The sequence below is a fragment of the Delphinus delphis genome, chromosome 3 (genome assembly GCF_949987515.2).
Source record: "Delphinus delphis chromosome 3, mDelDel1.2, whole genome shotgun sequence".
Taxonomy (NCBI): Eukaryota; Metazoa; Chordata; class Mammalia; order Artiodactyla; family Delphinidae; genus Delphinus; species Delphinus delphis.
Genome location: NC_082685.1, coordinates 63001280 through 63017116, shown reverse-complemented (window position 1 = coordinate 63017116; position 15837 = coordinate 63001280). Strand labels below are relative to the sequence as shown.

Genomic DNA, 15837 nt, shown 5'->3' with positions numbered 1-15837 from the left:
TGGTTTGTCCATCCTTCCCATTCAGCAAGTATTTCAGTGCCCATTATGTGCCCACCACTGTGAGCCCCTGGGTGTACAACTGAGAGATGAACCTGATCCTTCTTAACGTACTTGAGTGAGAAGCAAATAGCTTTTTAAAATAGCATGAACATGTATAATCTGTTTAATGCAAAGTGCTAGGATGTTTGCTTGTTCCTGGGTATTTTATTTTTTAAATTTTTTCCTGGGTATTTTATTTTATTTTATTTTTTTGTGGTACGTGGGCTCCTCACTGCTGTGGCCTCTCCCGTTAAGGAGCAAAGGCTCCGGACGCGCAGGCTCAGCGGCCATGGTTCACAGGCCTAGCCGCTCCGCGGCATGCCGGGACCCTCCCGGACCGGGGCACAAACCCACGTCCCCTGCATTGGCAGGCGGACCCTCAACCACTGCGCCACCAGGGAAGCCCTTTCCTGGGTATTTTAAATGCTCGTTAAAGTGTCTTGTTCTGTCTTCATCATATTCATATTTAAGGTCAGTGTTGATCAAGGTTCTCAAGGAAGGAAAACATACTTGTAGAAGCACACTTACCATTAGTTTACTTTTAAACCAGGAACCTGACATATTTGCTGGTTCCTCTGTAACCAGAGCAGCAGAACCTGAAGAGTTCTATTTCCCTGAGTGTCTGAGGTTGCTGTAAAATTAAGGAGTTGCATGTTAGATGTTTTAATAGTTCAATCTGGAGCAACGTATAGAATGAATAACTGTTTCTTTTTCTGGACCAGGCAGCGCCTAAGATTTATAAGCCCAAGAAAATTGTGCTTGGCCAATTTAATTAAATTGGGTGTTTTATAATCTCATTTTCAGAAAGTTCAACATGTTTTAGGAGACAGTAGATAGCAAGTACAGAGCTGTTTTGAAACGTCTTTCCTTCTAAAAGTCCAGTGAATTCTTCCTGTTTTTAAACTTGCTTTCATTATTGAGAATAGTTATTGTACTAAACTGGCTGCCTAGTTCTAGGTTGACATAGTTATTGTGATACTGAGTTTCTACTTGGCAGCTTACTGAAACAGGGCCTGACTTTGGAGCCCTCATATTGTTTTACAAAAGAACTTCTGTTTGTGCCTTTTGACATTGCTGATGCAGAGGAGCTCTGCTGTTCTTCCTTGGGACTTGTTGCACTTAACTTCTGCATTGGGAAGAGGAGCCTATAAGTCTTAAGCAGAAGTTCATTCTGAAATTTTTTGAATGTCCTTTGCCAGCATTTTTTCCCATAAATTATAATACTTTATTCTAGAGAAATTAGAAAATATAGATGTAAAAGTGTGAGGAATTTAGAAGTTAGCATACTACCATTATCCAAAAATCACTGTTAATATCTTAATGTGTAACCTTTTGTACTCTTTCTAAGCATATAAATGTTTTTCTCCCCACCCCAAGAAAGTGACATCATATCATATAGATACTTGTCTCCAGACTTCTAAAATAATATTAACCATTGTATGGATATGCCATAATTTATTTACCCATTCTCCTGTCATTTACCCTCTAGGCTCTTTGCAGTTTTCTGCTGTGATAAATAATGCTCTATCAGTTTATTTGCATTAGCTTTGTGGGCTTAGTGTCATCTTTTTTTCCATTATGGTAAGTTTTCTTCACTAGAATAACTGAATTGATACATACTGCCAGATTGGCCCCTGGAAAGTTCAAATAACAAACTACGGGTAGTTTTTAAAAGATAAAAATTATTTTATGTAAATGTTTGTTAGAAGTTTAAGAACAGAGAATACTTTTATAAGGGTAATGACCTGTCTTCATGAGGAAGTAAGGCAATCTGGGCTCCGGTCCTAGCCCTGCATGTGACCTGTACAGGTCCCTCACTCCTCACTTCACAAGCTAGCAGGCATCGTTCAGAAAGGTTTAGTGCTAAAGAAAACTAACTCAGAAGGAAAATGATTCTAATTTAATCCTGAGATTGTTGAATTTTTTTTTTCATAATTTCATTGCTATTAGTCTTTCCACTCTTTGACTCTGATACACTTTTTCTTAGGTAATATCCAATGCAAAGAACACAGTCCAAGGATTTAAAAGATTCCATGGCCGAGCATTCTCTGATCCATTTGTGGAGGCAGAAAAATCTAAACTTGCATATGATATTGTGCAGTTGCCCACTGGGTTAACAGGTATAAAGGTAAGGTTTTCAAGATAATACCTTAATGATTGAAATACAGGTCATTGTATATTATACCATTCTACTTTCAAGTTGTAATGAAAATGGTTACAAATGCTTTGGAAAGTCTTTTGCTAGTAAAGACCATTGGCAGTTTTTGAATAATCTGGATTTTATTTGGGAGTCATAGGTGGCACTGTTAATAGGGGTTGGACAGATAGGTGGTAATGATGTGAAGTTGCTACTTGTCTTGTTGACTAATGCAGCAGTCTTGCTGGTATGATTTTAGTGAATGACTTCCGGAGGAGCAGGCAAAGAAATCAACACTTTAAAGTCACCGCCAGATATGTGGTCATACTCTTGACAGTAGGATTGGAAAGGTGTTGTTCTTTTGGGGAAAATGGAGTTTAGTCTTTGCTATCTCTGCACCATCTAGGAGAGTCTCTTTGTGAAGCATGCAGTGAACTGATCATACAAAAAAGATTAGAGGCTGAGGGATGGGTACGGTGAACACATTTGTCTCTCTTGCACTCAGGTGGTAAGAGGAATCCAGAAGGTTGTTTGAGCTTTTCAGGCAACTGAGTTTAGAGAGAGGAAATGTGGTGTTTGAGACACCCCATTTGTAGAAATAAGGATCATGGGAACAGGTTCAAAATCCAAGAGATGATGAGAATTGTGGGGAAAAGGTAGTTAATTGTGCCATTGTAGCTGAGAATTCAGTTGAATTTGGAAGTGAAGAATTTTGATAACTGAAAAATGATCACGGGTTTACTTATGGTATTTTCAGCAATAATTTTAGTACAGTTTGAATGGGCCTGCTAATGGATAAATATGGAGTGCAGAGGAGGAAAAAAGGAAAGGGAGCTGAGGAAATGGGGGATACTTATAGTCAAGAAAGAAATAGGATGCGTATTGGCAGATTTAGTCAGAAGCGTTACAAGTGCCAAAGGAGAAAGAGACTAGGGAGAAGACCTGGGAACAAGTGGATCCAAGTATGAGCTTGGAGGAATTGACAAAGACTTAAATGAGGGAAGAAGAGGTAGCTTTGAAAGAGGCTCACTGGGAGGGTTATTTTCCGATCTTTATCATGCAATAAAGTGAGACACTGTTAAATTCTAAACCAGAATAAATTATGGTTGGACTGGGGAGTGAGAAGGTGGTGTTCAGGTTGAGTTGGAGCAGGAACTAAAAGAAGAAAGTGACATTTTCTGGTCTGGGTTGTACTTGGGGAGTATGGGCATGTGGAATAGGACCTTATCTTACTTAGGCAGTCTTTTCAACATTTAAAGTTTGTAACTGTTGTCAAAGTTGCATACCTTTATCCAGGTTTAGGATATCTTGAAGCTTTGTTTGTTGTTTATTCTTTAATTCAACACGTATTTATTGTGTCAAGTTTGTCCTCCGTGTTGGGGCTATGACAGTGAACAAATCTGACAAAAACCATTGCGTTAGATTGGATCCTAATTGGGACGATGATCATAAAGTCAACACAGTAAACAAAGTAAAATACACACAGTACGTCAGATGGTAAAATAGTTTCCACCACCAGATCCCTTTATGGAGGGACAGTGTGGGTCATAGTGAGCTATACCAATTTGCTTCTGCCCAGGTAATTGTCTTCAAGTTTTGTTGGTGGTCACAACGTGCCATTTACATAGTGGTCCTCATCTCCAGGTATCATGCTTGACAAGCATATTAAAAAGCTAAAAGTGACCTTCAAGTTGTTTTCGCTTCTAAAACTAGCTTTCTTAATTCCTTCCTGAGTTAATGTTCCATTGATGATTTAGAGATTATTCATTTTAGGTTTTTAGGACATGAAGAAGTATTAAGTTTAGATCCTTTTGGTTTTTTATTGCAGGTGAAATACATGGAGGAAGAGCGAAATTTTACCACGGAGCAAGTGACTGCCATGCTTTTGTCCAAACTGAAGGAGACAGCGGAAAGTGTTCTTAAGAAGCCTGTTGTGGACTGTGTTCTTTCGGTGAGTTTGATCCCTACACATTATTGGGATCTTGCATGAAGAAGCAGAAAGAAGAAAGCTATTAATTGAAAATAAAATTGCTTTTTGTCTTAGGTGGTAATGGTTATTTTAAGAATTCATCAAACTAGTTCTCATATTCTTGAATATTTTTTTCTGCCCCCTAGTTTTTGCTCATGATTCTGTTATTCTGTTTAAAGGCTTATCTCAGCCCACTTCTTCCTGGATTCCTTCTAGCACCTAGCATAGTGCCTGGCACATGGTAGACACATGTTTGTTGAATTAGTTGAATACTCTCAGTTAGAAATGCTGTTTTTTTCTTCATTTCTATCTCTGTATCTTTGCTGTTTTTGTATCTAGCACTAAAGGCAAGGCAGCAGTAGACTTGATCTTGTCTTTTCCATTTCCCTATTTAGATGGAAGCCTGGCTGTTTGTAGCTTTGTGCTTGTAGTATGGTGAAGTCCATAGGGACTGTTGAAATTTGGGTGGTTGTATTGGCCTTTCCAATGAATCTCCTCATTCTGCCGCTGTTATCTGATATTTTAGCTCTTTGGCCTCCTATGCCTTTTAAAATTTTTGTTTATTAAAAAAAATTTTTTTTGAAGTAGAGTTGATTTACAGTGTTGTGTTAATTTCTTCTCTACAGCAAAGTGATTCAGTTACACATATGTATGTTCTTTGCCATTATGGTTTGTCACAGGATATTGGATATAGTTCCCTGTGCTGTACAGTAGGACCTTGTTGTTTACTGGCATCTTTTGTCTTAATTTTGGTGCATTGGTTGTCAAAGCAAGGACTGTTAGGTGGCTTATTTCACCTCACAGTTTTTTGACTGATGGATTCCTTGGTTCTAGGCTATCTAGTAAAGTAGTACTGACATTTGTCAGGAAGAATTGGCTTATGGCTCATAACCCACATTTTGGAGATGCAAAGAATAAGAATGCTACTTCCCTTAAAGAGCTCAGATTCAATACAGGCACTGTATTTCTTAGATGGTTTCTGCCTTCCCCCAAATCTCTGTTGGACTTGGTGATTTGTCCCCATTTCCCCCCATCTACCGCCCTAACTTTGATTCTGAATTTTGCTCCATGTAGAAGTAAAAAATTTTTTTTATTTTTTTTCCCTCCCCGGAATGCGGGCCTCTCACTGCTGTGGCCTCTCCCGTTGTGGAGCACAGGCTCCGGACGCGCAGGCTCAGCGGCCATGGCTCACGGGCCTAGCCGCTCCGCGGCATGTGGGATCTTCCCAGACCGGGGCACAAACAAGTGTCCCCTGCATCGGCAGGCGGACTCTCAACCACTGCGCCACCAGGGAAGCCCTAGAAGTAAAATTTATGTAAAATGGCAAGACTGCCTGAGTGGCTTTTCCAGCTTTTGGGATCAAGTTAAAAGGTGATGAATTAAGTTATGTGTTGGGGGTCCTCAAGAGTTTTGGTGATTTGATAGGAGAATTTACAGGACTCAGAATAAAGCCATATTCACGGCTAAGATTTATTATAGTGAAAGGATGCAAAATAAAATCAGTAAAGGGGAAACATACATGGACAATGTCTGGAGGAAGCCAGATACAAGCTTCCAAGAGTCACCTTCCATTGGAGTCAGACCAGAAGTGCTTAATTCCTCCAGCAGCAAGTTGTAACAGCACGTATGAAATGTCATACACCAGCAAAGTTCTGCCTGAGCCTTGGAGTCCAGGATTTCTATTGGAGGTCATTCACATAGGCATGTTATGCCTTGCATGTACCGAAATTCCAGACTTCCAGAAGCAAATTAAGTGTAAAGCATAAACTACATTGTACAGTTTAGGCACAGTGAACCACTCTTATAATTTAGGGAAATTTTTCTGTTGATTTAGGGAACTATTTATCATTCAGATTCCTAGATGCAGAAAAGGGCCAACCTTGCCATCGGGCCTAAGGATAGTGGTCTCTGGCTTCTGTGAACTCTTTTCTGCACAGTCTTCTCTGCACAGTCATTGCTCTAGATTTTGGTACTATGGTATATCTGATTGCTATGTAAATAAGGCCTGGGTGGATTTTGCTTTATTTATAAACTGATTATTGTTAAAATATAAGCTTTATTTTTGGGGGAAGGTAATAGTAGCCCTCGTGTTCAAGTCAAATGAAATGTGTAAAAGGGTATATGGGAAGCTTTAGCACATCTGTTACCTAGTAAAGTAGATTTTCCTTCCTAGAGGTTACCAGTTTTACCACCCTGTTACAGATCTTTCCAGAGGTTTTTATGTACCCAGGCAAATATGTATAGGCCCTTTTTTACTTTCATTTTTCTTTTAGTATATTTTGGACAATTTACCTTATATATGTTCCATAGCAGTAAAGAGGTGCTTCGTTCCTTTTAGTGGAGCAGTGTCGCAGTTTATGTGTACCATAATCTGTTTAACTAGTCTCTTTTTGTTGGACATCCAGGTTGCTTCCAGATTTTTTTTTTAATTGCAAAGAATACTACAATGAGTAAACTTTAACAAGTATCATTTTGCTCTTATGTGATAAGTTTGTAGGTTATAGGCTAAATTCCTAGAAGTGCAGTTGCTGGGACAAAGGATATGTGTATTTTAAACTTCAACAGCTGTTGTTTAATTGCCCTTTAGAGAATTTGTGCTGATTTACACTTATATCAGATGCCTGAGAGGGCTTGTTTGACCACAGCCTCACCAGCACAGCTTATTGGTATATTAAATAATTCTGATAGATAAATAATCATAGCAAAGTGTGTGTGATTTTAATGCTGATATTTACTCTTTAGGTAAGCTAGAACATTTTAAAATTTATGAACCATTTTGTATTTTGCTTTTTGTGAAATGTTCCTATCCTTTCCTCATTTTATTTTGAGTGTATGGTCTTTATTTTGATTTGTAGTTCTTCGAATATTAGAGAGTTTAACTCTTTGCTGTTTTATGATGTGAGTAGCAAATATTTTTCCCCATTTGGTCATTAGAATTTTTTAATGAGTCAAATGTATCAACCCCCCTCCCCGCCTTTTTCTTTTCTTTTCTTCCCCAGCAAAACATTCTCTTATTTTTATCTCAGCAGATGTTCTCATTTGGCACCTGACATCAAACCAAAGACCTTAGTTCGGTGGGCTGAGACCATTTGTAAACTTAGTGTTTGTAGGTCTCAGTGCCTATGAGCATCAGAGCACCTGCCCTCCCTCTGATCCCTTAGGGATGCCTAAATCTGTCTCAGTGTGCTAACAGTGCTGGCCACAGGGTGGTGGAAAAGTCGTGGCACTGCCATCTGCTGGGATAGGAACCCAAGCTGCGCCTTGAAAGCAAGTTCTTTTCAAGTCTCCAGAGAGAGTCCCAATTATGCTTATTCAACATACTCTTGTCTGCCTGGGCTGGAATGAAGAAAGGTCCATTTTCCCCAGTGGCACAGGGGAGGATTCACAAGCTGGTTTACACTTTTTAGAGCTCAAGCATCTAAGGAAGTCTTGTCTTGGGGGCTGGAGCAGTGCGCTTCCAGGTCAGTGCTGCTACCCAGGGGAAACCCCAAGTCCAGCTTGGCAGCCTTTGCACAATGGGTACTTTCCCAGGATCCATGAAAATATTCAGAGCTCATCAGAACATTTTACTTATATGCAGTTTACAACTGTCAGAGGAGTTCAGGACTGTCTGGCCTGGGACTCTTATCAGGATCTCATTTTAGGATTAGTTATTCAAAGCATGAAATAAAGGGGAATACTTTTTTTTTTGCCATACCATGTGGCATGTGGAACTTCCCCGACCAGGGATCGAACCTGTGCCCCCTGCAGTGGAAGGGCGGAGTCTTAACCACTGGACCACCAGGGAAGTCCAAGAGGGAATACATTTTAAGGATCAAGGCTGCTCTTTGTAGCCCTGCTGAGGCAACTATTTCAGACATGATCAGTACAGAGAAAAGTGGGTACTCAGCAGGGCACAGGTGGCTTTCAGACCCAGACTTCTTCAGTGGTGTGGTTGAAGAGGGACTTCAGCTTGGGCATTCTGTCAATAGCTTATCCTCTGCAAGGCTGGTTGACCCAGCAGGTGCAGGTCAAGAGCAGCTTCAGGAGAATGAAGACCAGAGACTTGATCAGGTCAAAGGAGAGCTCTCGAGTCTGCTCCACCAGCTTCTGGCATAATAACATCTTGAAAATGAACTTGAGGCTAAGAACTCTAAGGACCCAGAAAAGGCTGAGCATGGCCAGCTGCTTCTCTCTCTCCGTCCTGGAAGAGATGCACGGAGATGATAGTGGGGAAGTAGGTGCTGAGCCTGTTAGCGGCGAAGAAGGGCACAGACACGTTTCACCAGGAGAGGCTTGGAGCCAGGCTGTCCACACGCAGGGTCAGTAGCACAGAGAACACCAACAGGGCCAGCCAGGTGCACGAAGATCTTGAAGGTAGTGAAACCCAGCCACTGTTGGCGAGAAAAGCATCACGCAGGTTGAGCGAGCCAGGGACAGCTGTACGTCCCACCCACCGGGCTGCGCCTCCAGTCCCCACGGGCCTCACTGATGTCTGCCGTTGTTGCTGCCAGGCGAGCGAGAGGCAGCGAGCAGCCCTGCCCGCTGCAGCCCTTGGCCCAGGTGTGCCACTGATCTCCCGGCCCCGGCTTGGGACCCAGCACTGGCCACCGGCGGACTCCCGCCTTGACCTGCCGGTTCTTTTGGGTTTTGTGTTATATTTAGAAAATTCCATCTTTTCTTTGACGGTAAAGATTCCCTTTTATTATGGTACTCATGATTTTTAAAAAACATTTAAAATTTTGATTTGAAATATATTTTGGTATTAGGTGTATAGTAAGGATACAACTTTATTATTTTTTCTGTATGGCTGTCCATTTGTCCCAAGACCACTGAATAGTCCAGCTTTCTCCTACTGGTTTGAAATACTTCCTTGGTCATATACAGAATAAATTGCTGTAAGTATTTGAGGACGTTTCTGGATTTTACTGTTGTTTGACAGGTATATTTTAAATGAGGGATCTCCATAATACAGTAAACTTTCAAATTTTTTTATAGGTTCCTTGTTTCTATACTGATGCAGAAAGACGGTCAGTGATGGATGCAACACAGATTGCTGGTCTCAATTGCCTTCGATTAATGAATGAAACTACTGCAGGTAAGAGATTATTAACTGAAATTCTTGACTTACTCCATCTTGAAGGTTGTGAAATCTTAAAACCCTAGGGTTTCTTGTTCCCTGTTTTGCTTGGAGCACTTACCACCTGTGTGTCATAGTATTTTTGGATACTCTGTCACATTCTGTGAAGAGTTCACCTGAGAAGTGCTTTTTCTGTATCCTCATAGCACTTACTTTGGTATTTAATTGCATGCTTGTTTGGGAAGGAACGCATTTATTGTGTGTTTGGAGTATTGCTTTGGTTTAAATATTGGGTTTTTCTCCAGCTTGTGGATTGGTGGAGTTACAGGGGTGGGGTATAAAGCAACATCTCGGGGTAGAATATATGGGAATGTTGAGATGGCACAAGGATGGTAGAAGCATGGGAAGAAATGTTTGGAGAAGTGGAGGAAGTGGTTTTGGGAAAAATTGTCAAAGTTGTTGGAATTGGAAACGTAAGGAAGCCTAAGTGAATGTCGGCATGTAACTATTTGAAGTTAGTGTTCTTCATGAATAAATCATGCAGAGCTTATAAAGATTTTGAGTCTTTCATGGATCTGTATACAGAGTCTGTTTTTTCCTACTTAAATGAATTTTAAGTTTAGTACTTAAATGATAACATGTTGAATTTTTTTCTTATTGTGTAGTTGCTCTTGCATATGGAATCTATAAACAAGATCTTCCTGCCTTAGAAGAGAAACCAAGAAATGTAGTTTTTGTAGACATGGGGCATTCTTCTTATCAAGTTTCTGTATGTGCGTTTAATAGAGGAAAACTTAAAGTAAGTATATTTTTTCCAGAAGACTGTATTACAAGTGTATGTTAATTAGGAATTTATGAGAGACAACTTAAAATAATTGGTTAAAGAATTTTGTTTCACTAGTGGAAACTTGGTATGAGCCATCTGAACCTGGAATTAGGTAGGTAGGGGTTGGGTGGAAGTTGTAAGCCCAAAATAATTTATCAAGAGTTGACATGGTATGAAGCAAAGAGCATAGACCTTGAGGAAGAAACTCTTAGAGTCCTGAGCCTATTTTTCTTACCTATAATGTGGGGAAAATAATGCTTGCCTTGCAAGCTTACTAGGAGGAATCTTTAACATGTAGTCCCTTCATATATCTTACACTGAGGATTGAGGAGATGATAAACGTATTCTCTTAAGGTTTTGAGTGGTCTGGGAACAGGATGGAGTGACTAGAACTTGGGTGGCCGAAAGAAACCAGACTAGGAGTGATATTCTACATGTCTGGAGACATTAGAGCTCTGGAGAAAGCAGTTTTGTACACAGAGAAGTCTAACAGTGTTAATGGCAGAGAGGGACCAGAGGGTGATCATAGTCACAGTTGAAAAAATTTTTAAAAAATATGTGTACACATTTCCTGTATTAGTCTCTTCATTAAGGTCAAATTTATATAGAGTAAAAGGTATAGATTTTAGGTGTTCAGTGAGGGTTTTTTTTAAATTTATTTTTTAAAATTGAAGTATAGTTGATTTACAGTGTGTTAGTTTCAGGTATGTAGCACAGTGATTCAGTTATACATATATATTCTTTTTCAGATTCTTTTTCCCTTATAGGTTTTTACAAAATATTGAGTATAGTTCCCTGTGCTATGCAGTAGGTCCTTGTTGGTTATCTATTTTATTTATAGTAGTGTTAATCCCATCCTCCTAATTTATCCCCCCGCCCTTCCCCTTTGGTAACCATAAGTTTGTTTTCTATGTCTGTGAGTCACAGTCAAATTTGGTGGTATATGCTAGTTCCTCAGTGGGATATAAAATCAGTTCTCTGGCTTGGTGATTTTATCTAGAATTTGCTTAAGAGCCAAGGATATTTTGAGTATTTAATTATTTGGGTTCTGTATCAAGGTTCTTAGTGCCAAGTCTAATTCTGCTTCCAATTTAGGAGTTGGTCGAGTGGACTACCTATCCCAAAATAAGTACTTGTTAGGTTTGGAGGGCATTTTGAGTTTCTGTTACAATCCTGCTTCTTTGAAAACTGGGCTTGCCTCTGCTTTATATTCTGATTTGTTTCTATGGTTTATGTTTTTTTTTTTTTAGTACAAATCATTGGGATGGTTGGGAAATAAGAGGTTCACGATTTTTACAGATATGAATGATGGACCAAGTGTTATTCTCACTTTTTAAGCTTTACTTTTATCCATAATAGGATTATTTCTAAATTCCATTTTGTACTCTCATTTTTTAACTTTAATTATTTATTTTTAATTTTATTTATTTATTTTTGGCTGCATTGGGTCTTCGTTGCTATGCGCGGGCTTTTCTCTGGTTGCGGTGAGCGGGGCCTACTGTTCGTTGCAGTGCCCGGGCTTCTCATTGTGGTGGCTTCTTTTGTTATGGAGCCAGGGCTCTAGGTGCACGGGCTTCAGTAGTTGCGCGGCATGTGGGCTTAGTTGCTCCGCAGCGTGTGGCAGCAACATTGGCATTGTTGCTCCCTGCATTGGCAGGTGGATTCTTAACCACTGCGCCACCAGGGAAACCCTCTCACCTTTTTCGACAGAAGATACTGGCCATAATTTAGTCTTGTCTTTGAGTCAAAGTGATGTGTATTAGTTTCTGCTTCATTATCAGCTGTTACTTGTCAGTTTTCCAATTATAATTAAAACTTAATTATCAAAATACTTATTATAAAATCAAATTTTGGAACATTTATGTATAAAGAAAAGACATTCATGATCTTACTACAGTTTGGTGTATTTCATTCTAGTCTTTTATGAAAACAAAATTGGAATTACACAGAACTGTGTCTTGTCTTTTTTTTTTTTTTTCCTCTCCTATGAGTTCACTTATTAAGAAAAACTTCCTGAGGACATTTAACATTCTTTGAAGAGATTGTTTTAAGGGTGTGGGTCATCACTTATTTAGCCAGTCTTCTATTATTGGATCTGATTAGATCTAGTTTGCTTCTAATCTGCCAGAGATTTGGAAAAGGATAACCTAACCTAATTAGTCTTCTATGTTGAATAGAAACAGATAGCTGTGACTTCGGACTTTAGCATATTTTCTGGTAGTAAATTGCGTAGAACTAAATAAGCCTTTGGTATTATTCACAGTTTTGTGGTAGCAATAAAACTAGAACTGTACATGACATGTTAGTGTATTGGGCCTTGAATTATAATTGTTGCTTGGAGTCAGATTGGTGTAGTGGAGAAGGCATAGGTTTTGGAATTGAGGTTGGGTTTTGAATTCTATTTCTACCACTTAATAACTTTGTGACCTGTGACCTATCTGATCTATCTAGGTCTTTGTATCATCTGTAAATTGGGGATTGCAATGTCTCTTTCCATAGTGGTTGTAACCATGATTAAATGACACATGCGCATTGCCTTGTTTCAACCTTAATGTCCCTTCTCGCCTTTTTATTACAGTTTACCAGTTAAATATATACCATGATAAAATTTTAAATTGGTTAGTTTTTGAATTAATTATCATATTTTTTTCAAAGGTTCTGGCCACTGCATTTGACACAACACTGGGAGGCAGAAAATTTGATGAGGTGCTAGTAAATCACTTCTGTGAGGAATTTGGGAAGAAATACAAGCTAGACATAAAGTCCAAAATCCGTGCATTATTACGACTGTCTCAGGAGTGTGAGAAACTCAAGAAATTGATGAGTGCAAATGCTTCAGATCTTCCTTTGAGCATCGAATGTTTTATGAATGATGTTGATGTATCTGGAACTATGAATAGGTAATCATATTAATATTTTGGTGGTAAACTGAACTGTGATGTTTCTCTACTTATATTAGCCTTAATTAGCTAATTGTTGAAATTATATGGATGTTATATAACTTCAGTTCTATAGGTAAAAATCAGAGGCCATTCAGGATCTTGCCTTTATTTTATTTAAAAAAAAAAGTATTTATTTATTTATTTTTATGTTTGGCTGTGCTGCATGGCACATGGGATCTTAGTTCCCTGACTTGGGTTCGAACCCGCACCCCCTGCATTGGAAGCGCAGAGTCTTAACCACTGGACCGCCAGGGACGTCCAGATATTGCCTTTGATGTGAAGGCTGGGTTTGGTTAGTCTAATAATGTAGACTATTTCCAGGAAATTGGCAGTTCCTTTACATGTGCATGTATTACACGTGAGTTACCAGTTTTCATAAATTCAGGGCAAAGTGCTTTAGTGCAGGATTAAACAATTTGCTTTAGTCATTGATTCAGAAATTGGTGGTTTTGAGTAGTTCAGTATCACTTGAGGACAACGGGTCTTTTTGTATAATACTACAAGAATTCTGAGTAACTGACATTTCAGGGCTATCCTCAGAAATACCCAGAATGCTTCTGTTATCTGGTTAGGTTGCTTGGATGTTCTTTAGTATGTGAACTCTACTGGTAGAATTCAGGCAAGACTGATGGCTTGTTTGGAGAAGGGTGGCCTGAGCCATCTTCAGAAAATTGTGATGGAGTCAGAATTGCTTTTAATCTGCCACAATTAGATTACTGTGCCTAGTAACCAGATTTGTAGTCACCTCTCTCTTCTACTTGAAAGTGATGGTTTTCATTATTATTAAACAGCAACTTTTTGTGTATCTATGATGTGTTAGGGGGAATCATACAGTATGTGTTTGGCTTCTTTTGTGTCTGGCTTCTTTAACTTAATGTTTCCTAGATTCATGTATTAGTACCTCATTGCTTTTTATGGCAAATAATACTACATTTGTGTGGGTATATCACATTTTATTTTTCCATTCATCAGTTGATGGACATTTGGGTTTCCACCTTTTAGCTATTGTGACGAGTGTTTCTATGAACATTCATGAACAGGTTGTTTGAGTATCTTGTTTTCAGTTCTTTTGGGTGTATAACTAGGAGGGGAATTGCTGGGTCATGTGGTAATCATATGTTTAGCTTTTTGAGGAATCACCAAGCTATTTTCAACGTGTCCAGTGCATCTCTAGTGGCAGTGCACACTTCTCTTCTAAAAGCTCAGAAGGGACTTCCCTGGTGATGCAGTGGTTAAGAATCCGCCTGCCAATGCAGGGGACAAGGGTTCGAGCCCTGGTCCGGGAAAATCTCACATGCCGTGGAGCAGCTAAGCCCATGCACCACAACTACTGAGCCTGCGCCCTAGAGCCTGTGAGCCATAACTGACCCCTCATGCCACAGCTACTGAAGGCTGTGTGCCTAGAGCCCATGCTCCGCAACAAGAGAAGCCACTGCAATGAGAAGCCCACGCACCGCAACGAAAGGGTAGCCGCCTGCTCCCTGCAACTAGAGAAAGCCTGTGTGCAACAACGAAGACCCAATGCAGCCAAAAATAAAAAAAAATAAATAAATTCATTAAAAAAATAAAAGCTCAAATACTTATTTCACATAAAAATGAGTAAAATATAGAGTTATCATATGATTCAGCAGTTCCACTCCATACCCAAGAGAAATGAAAGCACATTTACACAAAAATTTATATATAAATGTTCTTAGCAGCACTACTTATAATACCCCCAAAATGGAAATGACCCAAATGCCCATCAACTGATAAAATAAACAAAATGTGATATGTCCATACAATGGAATATTATTTGGCAATTAAAAAAATGTTGTAGAGATGCGTACTGTAGCATGGATGAACCTTGAAAAGTTTATGCTAGATGAAAGAAATAAGTTAAACTGGACTACATTTTGTCTAATTCTGTTTATATGAAATGTCCAGAATGAGTGGTTGCTTAGGGCTGTTGGGTTGGTGGGGGAGTTGGGAGAATAATGTTAATGGTGATGAAAATACTCTTTTTTAGGGTGATGAAAAGGTTTTAAAATTGATAGTGGTGATGTTTGCACAATTCTGAATATAGTAAAAGCCATTGAATTGTACACTTTAAATGTGTCAATTCTATGGTATGTGAATTAAATTTCAATAAAACTTTAAAAAAAGGAACAACCTCTACTGCTGCTGCTGCCATCTTTCTAGAATGCTCTCTGTACCTTTGCTTTTCATGTTTTTATTTTGGACATTTTCAAATATGCAGCAAAACTGAAAGAATTTTACAGTGAACATCCTTATCCTGCCACTTAGGGTCTACTGATAATATTAACTGTACTTGTTTTTTCCACATACCTATTGATCTGTTCATCTATCCATCCTTCCATCTACCCATCAATTTATTTATTTATTTAGACAAAGCTAAGAGTTTTAAAAAAATAATCATTCATTCATTCATTCATTCATGCATCCTGCTCCAGGTCTTAGTTGCGGTATGTGGGATCTAGTTTCCCCACCAGGGATTGAACCTGGGCCCCATGCATTGGGAGCGTGGAGTCTCAAACACTGGACCACCAAACCGTCATTTTAAACTGTTTCAGTTGCTACACATCCTCACCAAATATTGGTATTAGTGATCTTGAATTTTTGCCATTCTGGTGGGTGCATTCTATACCTCCACTATTTTTCTTTTTTTTTTTGAGATGTAATTCATAAAAGTCACGCATTTAAAGTATATAATTCACTGGGTTTTAATATATTCATGGAAGTGTGCAGCCATTACCACAACCCAATTTAAGAATATTTTCATCACCTCATAAAGAAACTCTAAATGAGCTATCATTCTGTGAAGAGACGTGGAGGAACCTTAAATGTATATTTCTAAGCAAAAGA

General features: G+C 39.1%; 1 protein-coding gene across 1 annotated transcript in view; it reads left to right on the top strand.

Annotated features, from left to right (window-relative positions):
• HSPA4 (heat shock protein family A (Hsp70) member 4) overlaps nt 1-15837 on the top strand; it is a 42644-nt gene that overhangs the window by 10884 nt on the left and 15923 nt on the right. The window contains exons 3-7 of the mRNA XM_060008852.1: nt 2027-2167; nt 4005-4127; nt 9123-9222; nt 9870-10003; nt 12686-12930. Of these exons, the coding sequence (XP_059864835.1) occupies nt 2027-2167; nt 4005-4127; nt 9123-9222; nt 9870-10003; nt 12686-12930 (743 nt within the window). The remainder of the gene's footprint in view (nt 1-2026; nt 2168-4004; nt 4128-9122; nt 9223-9869; nt 10004-12685; nt 12931-15837) is intronic.